The sequence below is a fragment of the Tauraco erythrolophus genome, chromosome 9 (genome assembly GCF_009769465.1).
Source record: "Tauraco erythrolophus isolate bTauEry1 chromosome 9, bTauEry1.pri, whole genome shotgun sequence".
Lineage (NCBI taxonomy): Eukaryota > Metazoa > Chordata > Aves > Musophagiformes > Musophagidae > Tauraco > Tauraco erythrolophus.
Window position 1 is genome coordinate 6,602,041 of NC_141473.1, and position 18,734 is coordinate 6,620,774.

The window sequence follows — 18,734 nt, forward strand, 5'->3', positions numbered from 1 at the left end:
GACACACAAAAGAATGTGGTGGCAATGAATGAGTTTAGTGGAAGTTGCTGGAACTGGTTAAGAAATCCAGCTTTGGTTATTGTCAGATTCACAGTATTAACTCTGAGCATATTCTAGCACCAAAACGTTCCATCAACTTGCTAAGTAGTCTCTGATTAAAAGTGATTCAATTTCAGGCTACCATTACCAATTCAGTGGATTAAAGTTTCTACTTCTTATTCTAACAAAAAATAACACAACGTCTTCGAGTTCTGCATTGGGATTTTGATGAAAGGAAACTGAGTGGCTACACTTATTTTGTGTGCATACACACTAACTGGATGACAAAACAAAATTAATATTCTATAAAGGAAACACTGCTTATGCAAGATACATGCTTGCCTCTACATGGAAAGATCATGCAGAGACAATTTTAATTGTGCATCTCTACCAAGAAAGCGTGCAGTGTTCTGGTTCAGTAACTTATCTCTACAACACATTCTAAAACCCTTTTCCTTCTATTGTCATTTTTACTCCACATTTTCTTACAAGTCATCTTGAGATGGGTGAGAAAAAGGTAAGAGACTATATTCTTGCATTCCCAATTAAGGTTTTGTTGCTTGGGGTGTTTTTTTCCCCTCCGCAACCATCTCCAATATGAGTGTATAGTTATGTCCAAATGTATAACTGACTCTCTCAATGCAAAAATTATTTAAAGAATTAAAAAACAAACCATCTAATATTGGCTAGCTGGTTTGTACAAGTCTGCTTCCCTTCCACAGCAGCTTTCCTACAAGTTCTCCTGTACTAGGCCAGCAATAAAACCAGCAAGATTAAAGGTAAGTTCAATCCCATCCCTAGTTACAGCAATTTGGCAAGGGTATGAAATAGTAATTTAAGGACAGTCCAAAACTGCCTACAGGGACATTTCAAGGTCATCTTAGGACTACTGCAGCGTTCTTGCATTAAGTAAATCTTTCAAGAACATACAAGGATCCATGCCCAAGACATTGAAGTGCATATAGGCTTAAAGACAGCTTTAGAGTACACTGGTAGCAAATTCAAGACTTAAAAGGTATTTAAAGTTTCCAGGATTAGTCAGTATGTGCTAAGCATTTTTAAAACACACTAGTACTTCTTTCCAACAACAGCTAATAACAAGGTTCTGAGCAGGACAAGCCTATACAGGACTCAATTTGAAGCTGTTTTGGCTAACTAAAGTTTTCTGATCCTTGTAGTCTGGAGGTCAGCTGAGAAGAAATCATAGCAACAAGTCCTCCTGTTCCAGATCAGCTCTGGGAAAAAAGCATTTCACTCAGCTTCCACAGCACAGTACTCTTACTAAGTCTGGATATAATGGTCCAGTAAAGTTAAATATTTATACAACTTCTGCTGATAAAGTTTCCAGGTGACAAAGATTGATACAAGAATAAGTAATGAAGACAGGTTCCTGTTACAGAGTGCTGGATGATTCAGCTGGAGGATTACATAAAACTACACCTGAACATGATCAAGTGAGAGTTCACTTGAAACAACAGGTTTCAAGAGACCCATGTGAGACTTCTCAGTCAGCCCTCTCACTTTGACTGCACCCCAATGGAGGACATTCATCAGCAACTGTCAGCAGATTCAAGGGAGCAGCAGTTCTCAGCAGAAGAGTAAGGATAAAGATCTGGAGATTGTATCTTTCTTCAGACATTTTAAGGTAGAAAATAAGTGTCAGTTTACAGGACAGTTGCATCACTAGTCGACAACAAGAGGAATAGTCTATGAACACTGTGATGCTGTCATCTGAACAAGGTAGAAAGGAAACAAAACACTTCCAGTGGCCTAAGCAGCAACTGAACCAAGTGCCTGGACGAGTATAATTGATTAAGCAGCTCTATAGGACACATGGAAAGAAGACCAGATATCAGGCTTATTACCTGATAATCTTAATTTACTTGACAACAGCAGGCTGGCACCTGTTGAAGTGTCACATGCTGGGGAAAGTTTCAACTCAGCTTTCATAAGCAGAGGAAGTGCCTCACAGTAAGCACACATGCAAGAATATTTTGTTGCCATAACATACTGGACCTTCCAGAAAGCATTTGACAAGGTCTCACCCTTCAAAGGTTTTTATACTATACTCCCTAGAGAGGGGGGAAGGCTTTTTTGTACCTAACTATTCAGTTAAAAAAAACCTCAAACAAAAAACACCACACCACCCAACATACCACCCACAACAAAAAAACATGCTGAAAACAATCATTGAGCATTTTCCCACAGCAGAAAAAGATCATTACTGGAGTTTAGCTGAACAGTACAGACAACCTGGATGAGAAGAGAAAGTGAGATGGCAAGTCTGAACCACTTCATATCATCAGATCTGAAAAAGGAAGGCTGAATAGATCTGATCTTTCACATCAAGTGAAATTCAAAGAAGAGAAAGTGATGCAATTGGAAAGAGGACATGATCATGTATTTCACAGAAAGATGGGCTCTGAAAAATTACTCTCAGAAACAAGACCTAGGGGTCACAGTAACTACGGAGCCAAGCATATCCTAGAACTAGATCTGCCATACACTCATGCAGGGGTGTATCAGTCCCTGTTTTTCTTCCTCCCCTGTTGCTAGGGTATGCCACTGCCATCTTGACTAATCTCTTTCTGTTCAATGGACCACAAACATCTGATCCATTTCAGCACTTAATCCATCCTGCTATTCCAGAACACACCTGAAACTTTACCTGTATTGATCATATTGCCAGGCACTACTTTAAATGCAGGGTCTAAGCATTCACGAAAAGAACAGCACGCAGGGAGTGAAGCGGAGTTTACGGCTGACTTTCCTACCTGTCAGTAAATAGATATCTAGAGCTCTGCTGGCAGACAAAGCTAGTATATATCAAAATAAATATTTATTATAGCTACAGGAATTTGTGGCTGATTAAAGCTAAAAGAGCACTGACCTTATTCTACAGGAAAGAGTTACTAGAATCAGTTAGAGACGGGCTTAACATTAAATCACAATGCATTCTATACCTACTTTCATTTTGTAGCTGTCTTACACTTAACTACAAATAAGTTTAAGTGTTCCTTTTACTTTCAAATGGTCACCTACTAAGGCAGTAATTATTCTTCAAGTTTTCACATAGCATTGAGAATTCAGGCCTTATATTTTTGTGAAAACCTCCACCATTAGTTTTTCCACTCTACCATAGGACAACAACAAAAAACTGCTTGAAAGGATTATTTAAAAAGGCGCAAGAATTTTATGCATCTCACATGGAGCATCAGAGAACTTGAAACACAAATTTCTACCCTTTGTGAATGTAGTTCTCTATTTCACAGGACAGTGACTGACCAAAACACACACAGTGGAAAGTAGAGAGAATTTGCATCTGCAGTTATGATATAATCACTTGGACAAGCTCACATAGTTGGGGAGTATTCCTCTGTTGCAAAAAACCACTACATAATTCCTTTTGAGCTACACAGTATTATTTGTAGTATCACCGACTTCAAAACAAAGTGCATTAGCGGTAAAACAAACAATCAAAAAAACAACCACATACCTGTATGAAGTTGAACTTTACCAATGACTCCCTCTACCAGGCCCAGGCAAATAGGATTCCAGGCTAAAAGAAGATCAGTGGCTGCAAAAAAGAACAAAAGCTCCTGTTTGGGGTTTTTGTTTTTGGTTTTTTTTTTTTTTTTTTAAAGTAAACTCAACAGGACAGTTAATCCAGTGATAGTCATTGTCTCCACTTTCCCTACCTCAGAGGGTAAAAAATACACCACAATTCCTGCAATAAGATACATATGCTATTCAATCTTTGCGTGTTACCAAGTAGCTATGATCTAATTACTACATTTCCAATTTAAAACCCTACCCTAGATATGTCCCAGATATTCCAGAAAAATGGGCTACAGTAATTCAGTTTAATGGAGGCTTAATTCTTCTTATATACATTAGAACTTGTAACTTAAGTGTAATTTTACATGACCATAATGAAACCGAATACAGGCCCTTAACTTAAATAACGTAGCTTCAAAAACCTAGCAGATGTTAGCTCAGCCCCAGCTCTTCCCCATACCTATCCAGTTACTATTAGTTTCACATCCTTTCTATATACACATGCACACACACACTTCCTCTTTTGCTAAAACACTCTCGACTTAAATGGAATACCAAAGTACACAAGTTTTAGGTTTCTGGCTCTCCTACTGTTAGAACTTCCAGTGAACCCCATGGGAAGTAGAAGAGAAAGCAGACAGGCAACGCTATCCACTTTCTAATCTGAAGGATACTCATCTCCACGTGCACCCAAGCCACCACTTGATGCAAGTCAGTGAGCCAGTATAAGGAGTACCCTGTGGTCAAATGCACACACATTGTTGATACTCTAAGAGTTTCTACGTGGTGTAGTACCTGTTCAAGAGTCCAAGACTGGGAAAGAATAAGTTTTGTAAGTCAAATCTTTTAAATGAAAACAAATCCTTAAAAGCAATTAAACCATGACACCAGCTTTCAATGTAACATTTGATAGTAAACCAGACCCAGCTAATTTCATCATTAAATACAAGTATTTACATGAGAGAGAACAGAAATGGTTTAAGCCAGTATAGACCTAAATTGAACTCATTTAAATGGGCTGTATCACATGTGCTTGCATGCAGACAAGCAAGAACCAAGAGCACATGGTAGCAGAATTTGAAGGGATGTTTGCAGGAGGCAGTAGAGTGCTACAATTAACGTGGCACCAGGCTGCACTGTTTAATGGGACTGTATCTGCAGAGAAACTCCTGGTTCCTCCTGTTTCACTGTAGACAGTTATCTAGCCTGTACAGAACCTAGTATGAATCATGCCATAACTAAATGAATCATGCCATAATTAAATGAAGTTTTACGGAAACTAACAGAGCTAGATGAGCACCAGGAAATAAGCAACAGCAGCTTTGACAGTGTGAACAGTTTGCTTTATCTTCAAATCTCTCTGAAGTACCTAAACTCATCTTGTACCTGTATGCCAGAGACTTGTGCTCATATAAAACAAGTCCTAGGACAGCCTGAGCTCAGAGTTTCAGTTCCAACTACAGGCAAGGGCATCTCTATGCTGAGTGGAAAATCTGAGCTATCAAACTTACAGGAAAGAGGAACGCAGGCAGCTTTCCTCACTCTCAAATCCCCTACCTTCTTTCCCAGTTCACCCACACAATCCCAGAGTCTTGTCTCCACCACTGGGAATCTTCTAGGGCTGTATTGCCTCAGACTTCATCTGCTTTTTGCTATCTTTGCAACTGACTTCTGCATTCATACTCCATTGTGAGAGCTAGAAACCAGCTAGATACATCAGGCAGCCAAAATAAGCTAGGCACAGGAAGAATTTAAAGAACCAAGCCACTGAAGGTCTATCGTAGCTACTACAAACCTAGTAATCTACAATACCATCTGAGTCTTTTTAAACCACTGATTTCCTGCTATGACAAGAGAAATTAGTAGGAAAGCTCTGGGTAGTAAGTGAGGTTTCCTTCTAATAGCTTACAAGAGATAAAAATGAGAAAACAAGATTTTGTTTCCTTATATTTGCAATTAAAACAATAGTTTAGACTTGCCTGCAAAAGGACATAAGGAAACTGGTACCAGGGACTGTAGGACAAGTGGGTTTTATGTAGCTGTTCTCTTAGTTTTAGGGGTGTGTATATATAGTGTGTGTATATATAGATATACACACACTCTGATATAGAGTATATATAGACACAATCATACCCAGTGTCCGAGACTACTTCTACAGGAATACTTCTCCTTAGTAGCAGAGACACAATGAGAATTGGCTCTAAACTTTGATTCCTACGTTCACTTAAAGTATAAACAAGCTTTGGAAAAAGAACACATTTGGAGTTAAATCCACATTACGTGCAAACTTTAAGAGTGTAAAGACAGCAAATATGGATGCACCAGCTGGGCAGCAATGGCTCTTGAGATAAGTGTGATTCTCAAGCTACTAACAGTGAAGACTGACTATTGAAAGAAACTTTTCCTTGGGGAAGACAGGGCATAGGAAAAAAGACACACACATATTTAGCAATATTTCAGGAGATTAACACTTTTTTTCAGTGTCCCAGAAAACCTAGATATGAAGAAGTCTTACAGGAGAATGCCTGTAAGCTGCGGAAAAAATACTAATTGTGGAATCACATTGACTTTCTTTGGTGACAGTATCACAAGATTATTTTTTTCCTTACACTATTTCTAGAGAACTTTCTATAGGGAAGTATGTGTGACAGCACAGAAGCAAGCAAGTTTTAACTAAATAAAACACATCTGGTTCTGACCTTCTGATTAGAGCTTCATTACCAGTTATAGCTCAGCTCCATTTCCTGTGACAGCCGTATCTCGACCAGAGCCAACACCCAACCATGATGAATAAATATCACTACAGTAAACACCGATATGAACCTCTTGCTCTCAAAGAGTACACTCTGGAAATGTAACATGGATGAACCAAATTAAAAGGTTCAACTATCGTTCCCCCACCACTCGCAAAGAATATGGGCTTTCACATCAAGTGCCATCCTATTTACTCTGTTTTGGAAGAAGCTGTCTCCACCTTTTGTCTAATACTGTAAACCTGTTCAAGACTGTTCACCTGCAGTCACTTTGTCTGGCAATTCTGCCAGCAGCTATCTTCAGCCACCATCTTGTATCTCTGAAAATTATAACCACTTAATCTTTGCTTATGTAACGATTTTAAATACACAGAGATCCAAGAAAGTTCACAGCAAGCCTGTAGGAGATTAGTCTTTAACTGTAAGATATAGCAGAATTTAAGAGGCAGCATAAGTTGGTAGACAGTGATACATGTTATAGAAGATATTTACATGTTTTTAAAGCCAAGAGGAAAAGTAAACATACAAACCAAAACCAAAAATCCTCAGTTAAAAGTTTTCGGATAGCATACATAAGAAACACAGCCACATTTCTGACTGCTGAAACAACACATGGCAAGTTTGAAATGCTTAAAAAAAAAATGCCTTATCAATAAGAGTTAACTACCATAAGGCTCTATCAAAGAAAACACTGGACTTTCCTCTACACCCAAAACAGACCGAATGCTTTGAGATATAATGATAAATTGTATTTCACAATACAGTTACTCTTGTTTCCCCACACAAATTCATCTTCCTATAGATGTCACACCAGTAGTATAGTAACCTCTTGAAACTCAGACGGGCAGGAACGAAGACTATCAGCCTGAAACTGCAATACAACGTTGTTGAAACAAACTTCTTACAGTATTGTGGTGGTGACAATGAGCATTGTCAAAACAGTCATTGCAGTAAGTAGGAAGCTATGTACAGCAAGAGTCACTACATGCAGAAAGCTGAGTCCCATGGAAGATCTTCCCTGACTCCAGGACTTCTCTGGTGTTCTCAGTGTGTTTCAATTTGAGAGCACTGCCAGGGTTTGGTAGGCCTTAACACATGCCGTTAATACTTTGAGCTATAGACTTGTTTACCAAGTTTTCATCCCAAAGTACAAAATTGCTTCCTTTCCCTTATCTTGCTAACTAAATTCAAGCTACTGAAATAAGTGTTGCCCCTTTTTGCTGATTCCAGTCAGAGATGAACGATCACTGATGATACATTTACCATTCCCAGTGATTGCATCGGCATTGCAATCGCAGCACAATAGAACTTCCGTCACAAATTCGGAACAAAACCAGCTTTGATGTGATTACTTCTACCACTGTCCCTCAGAGCTTACCAGCAGTGATGCAGGGTCACGCAATGCCAGACAAATTTCTTTAATTCTTAGTGTTTACACAAATGTAATCCTGGAAAAGGCAATACAAAAGCAACTTGGAAGAGCATCAAAAGCCAAAACTGTTTTCTAGCTGTTTCTCCAGTCTACCACAAGCAGAGTTGACCCGAGGTCAGGCACAAATTCTGATAATAAAACAAACCGCTACTTTGAGATAAGCGACTTGCTCAACAACTCTAGGCAAGTGCGAAGAGTTTAAGCAGGCAGACTATCAGCTTCCTTTGGGGAGAAGGCAGGAAGAAAAAAAGATTTCATTTGTAATCACTTGAATCCAGCCCTGACTATTGAGCTGCTGCCTCACTCAATCCATGAAATAGCTGTAACTACTTATCTTCCAATTTTGCTGCAGTTCAGGGAGTATACTCCTCTCATCTTCCTCAAAACTTTGTTGGCTTTCAGGAATGGACCTTGGCTAGAAAGTGTTTCATGTCAGCATACTTAGTACAAAAACATTCAAAACATGACTGAACTTCAAGCTCAGTTCATACTTAAGTGTACAAACACAGATATAAATGCACACTGTTTCTCAAAAATTCTTTGCATAGCCTGGCAGAGTATCAATTCTCACAATCATTCTCACCACTAGGCACAAGCAATAGACATTTATATATAAAATGTAAAAGCTGAGTAACCCACTGCAAATAGCCAAAGTAAATCTTTCAGCTCTGTTAATATAACATTTCATACCTGAACTGATAACTTTTAGGAAAATGCTTCAATGCTATTTTTAAATAGACTTGAGATTATTTTTTTCTTTAAACTGTGTCTGCTTTAGATCAAAGACAACTACAAGACTTTATTATTAGCACTATTTGACCCTTAGGACCTTTTTTGGCTTTTCAAAAGAAAGTCTGCTTCAAAGTTCCAGTTCATCTTTGATGAGTGTTCTGAAATATTAGGCAGGATTAAGAGATTATAAATTAAACGGGAAGATTTGAGAGTATAATCTTGAACTTTTCTCTTGTAGGAAAAAAGTACTACTTATGCAAACAAACTTAGGCTAATTAACTTTTCCTTTCAGCAGAGATTTCTAAATTTATATTTAAGCTAGTATAATTGCAGAGAGATGGAGGAGCATTAAGACATTTAGTATTACAAGTACAAGCTCTTAATTGTCATGAAGTGTTAACTTTATTTACCTACATATTCTCCTCCAAACTTTAAAGAAGTTATCTCTTTGGCTAATCACCTGTTGTAACTACCTTTAATTTGTCATTTATACTGCTTGCACTGTAAGTGTTATGATCTTGAGAGCCCTCAATCACTTAAAACTGAAATGCTTTGAGAGAGAAATGAAGTCACCACTACTCCTTATTCTGCCCCACACCCCACACCCCCAGCCTACAGCTGGTCTACACTAGGAGGAGTTTGCAAAAGTCCCAGTTAGTCTCCTCATTGCTGCTACATTTTACAGCCTTGCTAGAAAGCCTGCTTATCCTCCAGTCTCCACTAACGAAAAGTGTGCTTTCCAAACAGTAATCCAATCCAAGTTTCTTACAGGGCGCCTGTCTCACCTGCAGAAGCATGGCACACTACAAAGTACAGATCCACCCACTCGTATGCTAGAAAAATGAAACAATGACTTCGTTTCTTTGGACACTTCCCTTCATTATCTCAAAGTCAGACTAGATGAACAGTTCAAGCACAATTCAGGTTGCAGAGTGACAGACTGAAAGCAGTGGGGACAGGGGTACATAGTACAAGTTTGTATTACTGCTGCAAAAGCAGGATGCGAGTCCCAGAGAAAGCACCTAAAAAAAAGAATCCTTACTACTCATTTTGATAAAAAACACCTCTTTGTGTTCTGTTGCAATCACAAAATCGCCTGAGTCATCCATCAGGCAATGCTCAGGGAACTTGAAAACATATGGCAAATGTTCAGTTTTTCTGGAGAGTATCCAGTACTACATGTAACTGCACAAAGAACTCCTGTACTAGAAGTGGTAAGAACAACTGGCAACACAGTTTACCACGTGAAACATCTCCCCTCCAAAAAGAATTTGACTCTGTAGATCAGTGGTCTCCAAACTTTTTTATCATGTACCACATCAGTAAAAAAATATTTCAGCATGCACCCCAAATATAGGTGTATTTATTTATAAGTTACATACATGTTCCACTGCACAAATATTACACATGTAAACCACAAAAATATAAGTTTTAAACATATGAGATAAAATAATTTTAAAATAGTGTTTATTTTATCTATTTTTCTTAACAGAACAAAATATTTCCTTCCCACACCCCGATGGTCTGCCTTGCGCACCCCCAATTTGCACACACCTCACTTTAGAGACCACTGCTTAGGTGGCTAAATATGTGCTGTTATTGGTGTTCCAGCCACCTGAAATGAGAATCACCTCCTCACCTCTTCCCCAAACCTGTAAATACCAGTCAGATAAGTGACCAGTAGTGACTCTTAAAATGCACTGAAGCTCAGTAGGGTTTTTTTTTTCAACTTTAGAATTTTCCTTTACTCTTCTGAACTGCTGAACTCCGATAGTAAACACATACTTTCTCAGAAGGTAAGAAAATCGTTTTGGAAGAATAAAATATACTAACACCAATGTACTAATTAATATTAATACAGACCAATACACATTCCCATTTTCAGCTGGTATTTCGACAAAGCTCTAGTTGTTTGTGAGTATATCCTTAAAGCTAGGAAAGCAGTAGGTTGTCTGCTTTTTTTTAAAGAAAAAAAACTACTTACTTTGTAAGAGGGAAGTTATCAGAAAGGCAGGAGAAAAATTTTATTCAAACCTACTTACAAAACAGAGTTTAAACACTACGTTCACTGGTTCTGAAGAATTGTTTTAAAAAGTTCACTCAACAGTTACAGCTATACTCAAAAGACAATGCAAGGAAGCTTTCCCGTCCTCAAAAGATTTAGATATAAACATTAATTGAGCAGAAGGATTTCATGATTAGTAAGAATAGTTTGGTTTTTTCATCACTGAACTGACTTATGCTAATGCTTCTCGAGCCATGAGAGAAACACCGGTATAGCTCTGGTGTAAAGTTTTCCCCCACTGTCACCTTCTCTGGTCACTCCACAATTAACCTTCCTCCCTGACTGCCCGACTAATCAAACTCAAAGCAGAAAATGAATTATGGATTATGAACAACTATTTCAAACACTAAATAAAGGAGTTATACTCAAAAACTTGGCACATGTGTTCCAGGAACAGAAAGTAAAGGATTTCATGCCACACATGCCCCTTCTTTTTTTTAAATGTTGTGGAAAAATTGACTATTTAATCAAATGACAATAAGTACTATATCATTTAAACCCTTACTGAAACACATTTCAATACAGCGAAAAACTTAAACATCAGCCATATGTAGGAAAGCTGTTGTTTTTTCTAAACTGAGAAACAGACAAGGAAGAAACAAAGTGAAAGTTAATTATTAATGACAGACCAGCATATTTGCCATTTACATTTTGCAACAACCTCTTAGGCAAGGTCATACACTTTTAAATTTGGCTCAGAATTCTGTTTTGCACAATGCTGGCATCTTTTATGCTTTTACTTTAGTATCTCAGTATGATCTTGCCTATTCAGGGAGGAAGACTTACTACATTACCCAAGCTAGAGCATAAGTTTTCGGGCTCAAAATACATTCGAGTGCCTTGTTTTCAGTTTTTCAAAGACACAATGAACACTGTTTAGGGGCTTCTATTCAAGCAAGATTTCTTCCTTAAAAGGAAAACTTAAGTGTTCAAGTGGAATTCCATTCATTTCAGTTCAGCCTTTCAGGGGAAAAAAAAATCCTCTTCCAGTTTTTATTAGGGGAGGAATTAAAGATGTTTGGAACAAGAATATACAACTGATCATTGAGTATCAATATCCCTGTTTACTAAAGCAGAGCTGTCATAAAAAAGGTTTTGCACCATTTCCAAATCAGAAGAACTAATTCTGTCCCAGCTGAAACCACTACACTCCTCTAGAAATCTGTCCAACAATTTCTTCTCGCTACTCTATTACCTTGTTTCCCGTGAAGACATGGGAAATGCAACAATTTTAACAAATAAGGATATAATTTGAACATGATCCGCTGGTAGAACTGATGACCATCAGCTGGAAGTATTAACTCCACAGACAGGAATCAGACCACAAAAAGTTTAAGCAGAGGAAGGGAGAAGAAAAACCTGCATATACCCACCAGCGCACCCCTTTGCAGTGGGCTCTGTTTTCGTCTTCTATCTTACAACAAGTGTTATTACCCGGTTTAGATTTTTGGAAATGATTCTTGCAAGAGTGACATAGCTAAATCATGACTGAAAATAAACCAGGAAAAGGGTTTTTGTTGTTTATTTAAACAAAGAAATGAGTTAAATCATCCCAGATCGTTAGATTACCATACCAGGGCAGTAGGTTTTCAAGAAATAGATTCAGTTATGCATGATAATTTATCAATTAGAATAACCATATACACTTTCATTACAAAGCCAGACCATTCGACAAACAAAGCTACTTTTTTAAACCGCAAGTGTATAGTAAGTTTAATGAGAAGCAAGTTTTGAGTTACCAAATTTGTACCTTATTCTCTAAGAAAATCGACGTATATTAAAAAGTTTTCTTTACAACATTAAACAAGAATCATGAAACCTCTAAACACTGACAAAAAAGCTTTTGTCAGTAGTCTCAAATCTTTGAGACATTTGAGGGGAAAAAAGTACAGCCTGCCAAACTCCTAAAAGAATATGTTTCTGAAACACACATTCAATATTTAATTAAGCTGTATTTGAGACCTGTTTGATATCGCACTGAAGAATTTGCTTCTAAAAGAAAATTCTAAACCACCATCCGAGAAGTCTCACAGTTTGAGGGAAGTATTTAGTGGAAGTTATTGCAGAGTCCTCTTGACACCTCAGGGCTGCGGATGCAGCTGCCTTGCAGCACAGCAGTTTGGAAGAAAAGCAAGAGAAAGAGTTTTCTTGTTGTCAGTCTCACTCTTTCATGACCAGCAAATGCCCCACTGCCCACCAAATCACTTCCTGAAGTCACCTAAAACCTTCAGGTAAGTGTCTTAAAACACCCTCTCAGTTTAAGAAACTGCAGCATTAAACATTATTTCTGGAGCATAACTTCAGCAACACAAGGTCTCTCTTGTATGCTTAATAGTATAAATTAAAAATCTTTTTTTTTTTTTTAAAAATCACATTCCAATCTACAATTGTTTTGAAAAAAGTGGCAGGTCAAATAGTCACCTTTTCCTGCAGTTCAGATAAGTTTTAAACTTAAGTCACTCAAAGTTTTAATGTTTTCTTACACATACAGCTGAAATATCACCCACACTGTTAAAGACCCTAATAAGAACAGAATTCACAGATCAAAAAACCACAAGCCTCTGACACAGATGCAGCTTTAATTGAAAGGCAGCTACCTGTCAGAGCTTTCTATTCTAAATATTTTAGTTGCAGTTAGTCTGCAATTTCCTATTCACTATTTAGTTAATACTAACCCATGAGATCAAAGATGAGTCTAACCCTTGCTAGCAAAACACACACCACAAAAATCCACCTGAATTACAGTCATTTTAATTCAGGAAGGCGGAAGCTTTTTCTTCATAAAGCAAGCAACTTCCAGAGCCAAAAAAAAAAAAAAAAACAAGAAGCAGCAACAGCATATCAAGCTGAAGAGGTTTTTCATGTATTTATTTAAAATCTAAAGTCCTTTCACTGTGGGCAGAAATTCCAAAACACCTATGCATCTGGACTGGGACAAGTTTGGCATTTCCAGACCTCTTTGTATAAGGAAAAGGGGAAGAAAAGAGACAGGAGCACTCTTGTTATATTCAACTTGTCTTCTGCTACTAAGATTCAACAGGAAACTAAACAGGAAACATCTCACTTCAAGATTTACTTGATTCTCACCAGGTTAGGATGTAGCATCCTATCAACCCATATGCTCCATAAAAAGAATCATGGATGGAATTACAATGTAGATCTTATTTAATGAAAGCAGAAAATAATTGATCTCTGGTAAATACGTTTGAAGATCTCACCTGTCAGAAGCTACAAAATTGACGAACGTATGTAACAATCAGATGAAGGACATACAGCAGTCCACTCCTCCCCCCTAGTCGTCTCTGTTCTCCTTTGCAAGAAGGAGCAGGCAGCAGTAGGGAACTAACAGCTCAAGATTTTTTCAGCATATGTTCTTGCTGGGTTGCAGCTAATACAGATCAGTTATCACATCTGGTTTGTCACATACATCACAAGTATGCTGTGCTGACAACTGAGAAAGGATATGGAAAGAGCAAATGGAATGAGCGGGCAAGGGCAAGAAACAGTTCAGTAACCACTGCAGCCGGAAAAGTGTCAAAAAACAGCTTGAGGTTCCTTACCAGGTAACTTGAAATAGGGAGAGAATTTTTCTAAAGCTGTAACTATGTCATCTGGAATTCGTTTTCCAGAAGAGAGAGCAGTTGCCAAGACATACTACTGAAATTCAGGAAGTCAGTTTTGTATGAAATACTTGATTCAGTAGCATGAGTTAACACTCGGGCCATCATCCCTCTGAGCCATGCTTAGGACTATTCTGTAGCCTTAAACCTACCGATACAGATCTACTAGTGTCAGTGGCATTGCTTCTTACACCCTTCATTAGACCAAGGCCTTCACTTGAGGGTTTACAGGCATCATACTTCTAACAACGGAACTACTCTTCTCCAGTCTACAATCATGAGGAACAGCTCAGGAATTCTCAAGAGTAGTTTCTACATGACTCCTGTAACATCTTTGAGGACTAAGGCAAGCACACATAGCTAGAATATTAGATAGCCTCATGACTGGTGATTCAGAGAAGATCTCACACTATCAGACTAAGACACCTAACCTGAAATCTGTTCCTCGATACTCTGAAAATACTGTTTTGTAAAATTATTTAAGAGGCATTGTTTCCATTGCTGATTCACAACCATTTTCAACAGGTGAAAACCAGTACTGTAACATTAATTTCCTGAAGTGTTTAAAACAAATGCTCATTTGCCTCTAGTTATAAGTCCAGAGGTAAGACACATCTTAACACCACCTTACTCTTACAGGCAGAGGTGATGGAGTCTTTGAGCATGAAGTCCCCAAAATTTGTGTTAGAATAATTTCAATCTGTCTCACACGTTTTTTTCTCCGGGGTGGTAGGAGCCAGCATTACTACTAGTAATAGTTTTAACAGCAACTATTCCCAATCTTATTTAGTCTGGCATTACTGCCCAGAATACTATCAAGGCCAACAAAACCATAACAGAAGTTTCCACCCCATAAAATAGTCTCCTTTCTTTTTCTGCTGATAAGAAAATTGTGAGAATTCAATGTCTTCAATACTTTTGCTCTTTTCTGTATGTGTATACACATGCATATATAAATGCATAATCAATATCAACAACATAAATAAAATTATGTTTGTAGAACTACCAGTCAGGAACAGTCAAGCAGAGCGTAAACAGAGTAAACCAAGAGTGAAATCCTGACCAAGACCTGATGTAAGGTATTTAAAGCATGGTTGAACAACACATGTTTTTTCACTGCACTGAAAAAAGTACACTGTACACAGCTAAACTCCTAACAAAATCTATGATGCCAAAGTGATTCATGGATTTCCTGCAGGTGACTCATTAGTGCTTTCACTTCAGAGAAAAACAGCACCAGAAACATCTTGTAAACACAGGCAGACATCCTTCAAACTAGGGCCAAGCTCAGACTTTGCTTACAGCAAATATTTACCAAGGGTTTTTTGCCCTTTTTTTTTTAATTCAAGCTGTTCTCTCCATGATTCAAAGAGGTCAGAAACATAGCTTTCAAGATTAGCAAATTTCTGAACATGCCTTTATAGTAGAGGGAAGAGAGTATTACGAAGCTTAGCATCAGCTTTTTAGATTCAGACCTGCCCTATAAAGCAATATAAACCTTGCAAGGTTTACCAGCATTATCTATTTCAATCCATGAATGTATAAAGATTAATTCAGAGCAGCCTCTGTGGGACAGAATATAAACCAAGGTCTCCAAAAACAAGTAAAGACACATAGTTAGATTATAGCCTTTTGACAGACTATTAAACATGTCAATGAACACAAGTTATGACTTTGTTTTTTTAATATGGCACTGACTCACCACACAGCAATCCATTTACTCATTTCCGGTCAGTGGCCTTGATTATAAATGTCCAAATGTAATAAAATTGTAAACTTAAGGATATCCAGCTTTGTCTCAATACAAGCAAGAGCTATTGATCCAACAAATACCTCTTGTGAGAGAACTGTTTCTTTCTTGGGCTCACCTTCAACGTACTAAGGTATTCCATTTCACAGCCTGAGAGCCCACTTTCAATAAGATGATCCACAGACAGGGCTGGAAAAACAAAGCTACAGACACATTGAAACGGGAAAGTGTGACTAACAATCAAGAGTTTCAAGCAGACTAAGAGACTTCGATATCGTGTTACCTTTCATTAATCTGCGGGTCACACACAATAGGGATCACATGGATACTGGCTGAAAACGCACAGACAGGCTAAGGATGAAATGCTGCTGAACAGCACGCAGACGAACTGCTGGGAGCTGGTAAAGCCTCCAGGAAGTTAATAGACTTCCATAATAAAAATAAGGAATAAAAAAAACAAAAATCACAGCAATGGCTGCACAAAACCCAGTGATTAATGCTTTTGAAATCAAAACTTTCAAACAACAATCTCCAGAACTACAGTTCACTAGTTTGTGTTTTTATTACTCTGGGTCAAATAAGAGCTTTTATGCTTATGCAAGTGGTTGTAACTACAGCAAATCTAAAACTGAGAGGTTTTTTTTCTGCAAAAACACGCATTTCATTGACTAGCAGTACTGTTTGCTAGCTTAACATCAAATATTTTGTGAGATGATTTATAAATCAAAGTATTACTGGACTTTCAACCACAAGCGTAGCTGCTAGACGAGAATAAGTCATGTTAACTTGAGACAGACTGCAATTTTATCTGAGAGATGCAAACAAATTGTACTGACAAGACAAAAGCATTAGCACGACTCAAGTATGAAAACATAACACAAGAAAGACCAGTACGAAAAACAACTCTTTGGATACACACAGACAACAATGGTATTTGATGTTTATACATAAAGTTATTTCAGCCTTTTAAAAAAAGCTCATGAAGTGTACTGAAGAGAGCCAACCTGTTCATATGTGTGATTAACTAGGTTTTTTTGGCATAACATGCCGAACAATCCCAAATTTAGAAAGCTGTAAGTAACATCTGTGCAACCTGCCATATGTTTGGTGAAATATCCAGCTATTTAGAGGATTTTTAACTTACAAGCAGGTACACTACAGTCCTTTACATCTAAGTTACATATGCAAGCTAGCTTCTAAGAACACCATGCCATTTTATTGACATCTTTAACCAACCAACCTGTCAGATATGATAGTATAATTATCACTGTTTCAAAATTTCCATTAACGCAACTCACTGTATTTACAATTTTTGCTCCCACTACGTTCTCTGTGCCAATGCACAAAGGCCCCCCCTCTGTCATTGTCACTTATACTGTCCATAGTCATAAAAAAAAAAACAGAAGGCACTGAAACAGGTTGCCCAGAGAAGTTGTGGATGCCCCATCCCTGGAAGTGTTCAAGGCCAGGTTGGATGAGGCTTTGAGCAACCTGGTGTAGTGGAAGGTGCCCATGGCAGGGGGGTTGGAACTAGATGATCTTTGAGGTCCCTTCCAACCCAAACCATTCTGTGATTCCAAAAACAACTTGAGAGCAATTTACAAATGTAGACACCTGTTCCATTTCTCCGGGAAGAGGAGACCACGGAACACATTTGTTCGGAGACACAATCGCCGTGTGTCAGAAACACCGGCAAGCATCACTTACGTAAGGCTGACACCACGACAAGATGGCCCTTCTCATTCCGTGATGCTCCCGTAAGGGTGACCAGACGCATTTCAACACCCCGAACTATTCCGGTTACGCACGGGGAGCCGGCCCAGGGGCAGCGCGACTTTATTCCGCAGAGAAACAAACGCATCGCGCAAGAACAACGACGTCTCCGCCCGCAGAAGGTTCGCTCCTCGCTGGGCCACCGGCGCCGGGACACGCGGGACCCTCCGGACCGCGGCGCGCCGGGCAGCTGCCTCCCGCACCGCGGGGCGGGCACCGCGGGGCCGGGGCTCGCCCTCAGAGCACCGGGGCGATGGAGACAGCCGGGCACCCCCCGCCCGAGCGGGGCTGAGCCCCACGGCACCGGCCCTGCCGCCCCCCGCCCACACCCGCGACTCGGCACCGCCGCCGGGCGCTCTCTTTCGGGGCGGTCCCCTCCGCCGGCACTCGGAGGGCAGCTCCGCCACCGCCCTTCCCCTCAACGACCCTCTCGTCGGAGCCACCAGCCCCCGGCGAGGGTACCCCGGGGCGGGTGTGTCCCAGCCCGCCCTTCCCCGCACAGGAAACGGGCGCGGAAGCGCGCCCTGGCCGCGGCCCCAGCCCCACCGCCGCGGCGGGGGCTCACCGGCTCTCAGCTGCAGGCTGCCGTCCCTCCGGCTGCACCACAGCGCCCGCTCCCCGCTCTGCAGGATGTAGTGGTCTTTGGCTTGGAACAGCTCCATCCTCGCACGCCGCCGCCGCCGGGAGGGAGGGACGGAGGGCGAGCGGGGCGCTCCCGCCGCTCCGAGGCCGCGCGGCTCCCGCGCGCGCCCGCCAGGCGGAAGGGGGAGGGACGGGACGCGGCGCGCTCCCGAGCCGAACGCGGGCGCGCGCTGCCGCGGAGAGCCCGGCGAGTCCCGCCGGCGCCGCCGCCGCTCCGGCGAGAGCCGGGGCGCTTCCTCGACCGGCCGGGTCCGAGCCGGGGTTCCGGCGCCGCCACCGCTGCCGCACGTGACGCGGCCCGTCAGCGCATCGCCGCGCCCTTAAAGGTGCAGCGCGGGGCTGGGCGGGGCTTGCGGCGCGCGGGAGGGGC

General features: G+C 40.2%; 1 protein-coding gene across 10 annotated transcripts in view; it reads right to left on the minus strand.

Annotated features, from left to right (window-relative positions):
* The window catches only part of INPP5F (inositol polyphosphate-5-phosphatase F), a 44,851-nt gene extending 26,467 nt beyond the window's left edge, over window positions 1-18,384 (minus strand). For 9 of the 10 annotated variants that reach the window (XM_086616409.1, XM_086616406.1, XM_086616401.1 and 6 more), the window contains exons 1-2: window positions 18,288-18,384; window positions 3,536-3,616 (exon numbers count right to left, since the gene is read on the minus strand). In XM_086616409.1, coding sequence (XP_086472535.1) covers window positions 3,536-3,616; window positions 18,288-18,384 — 178 coding nt within the window. The remainder of the gene's footprint in view (window positions 1-3,535; window positions 3,617-18,287) is intronic. The other variant, XM_086616404.1, reaches the window with a different exon arrangement.
* Window positions 18,385-18,734: the final 350 nt, after the last annotated feature.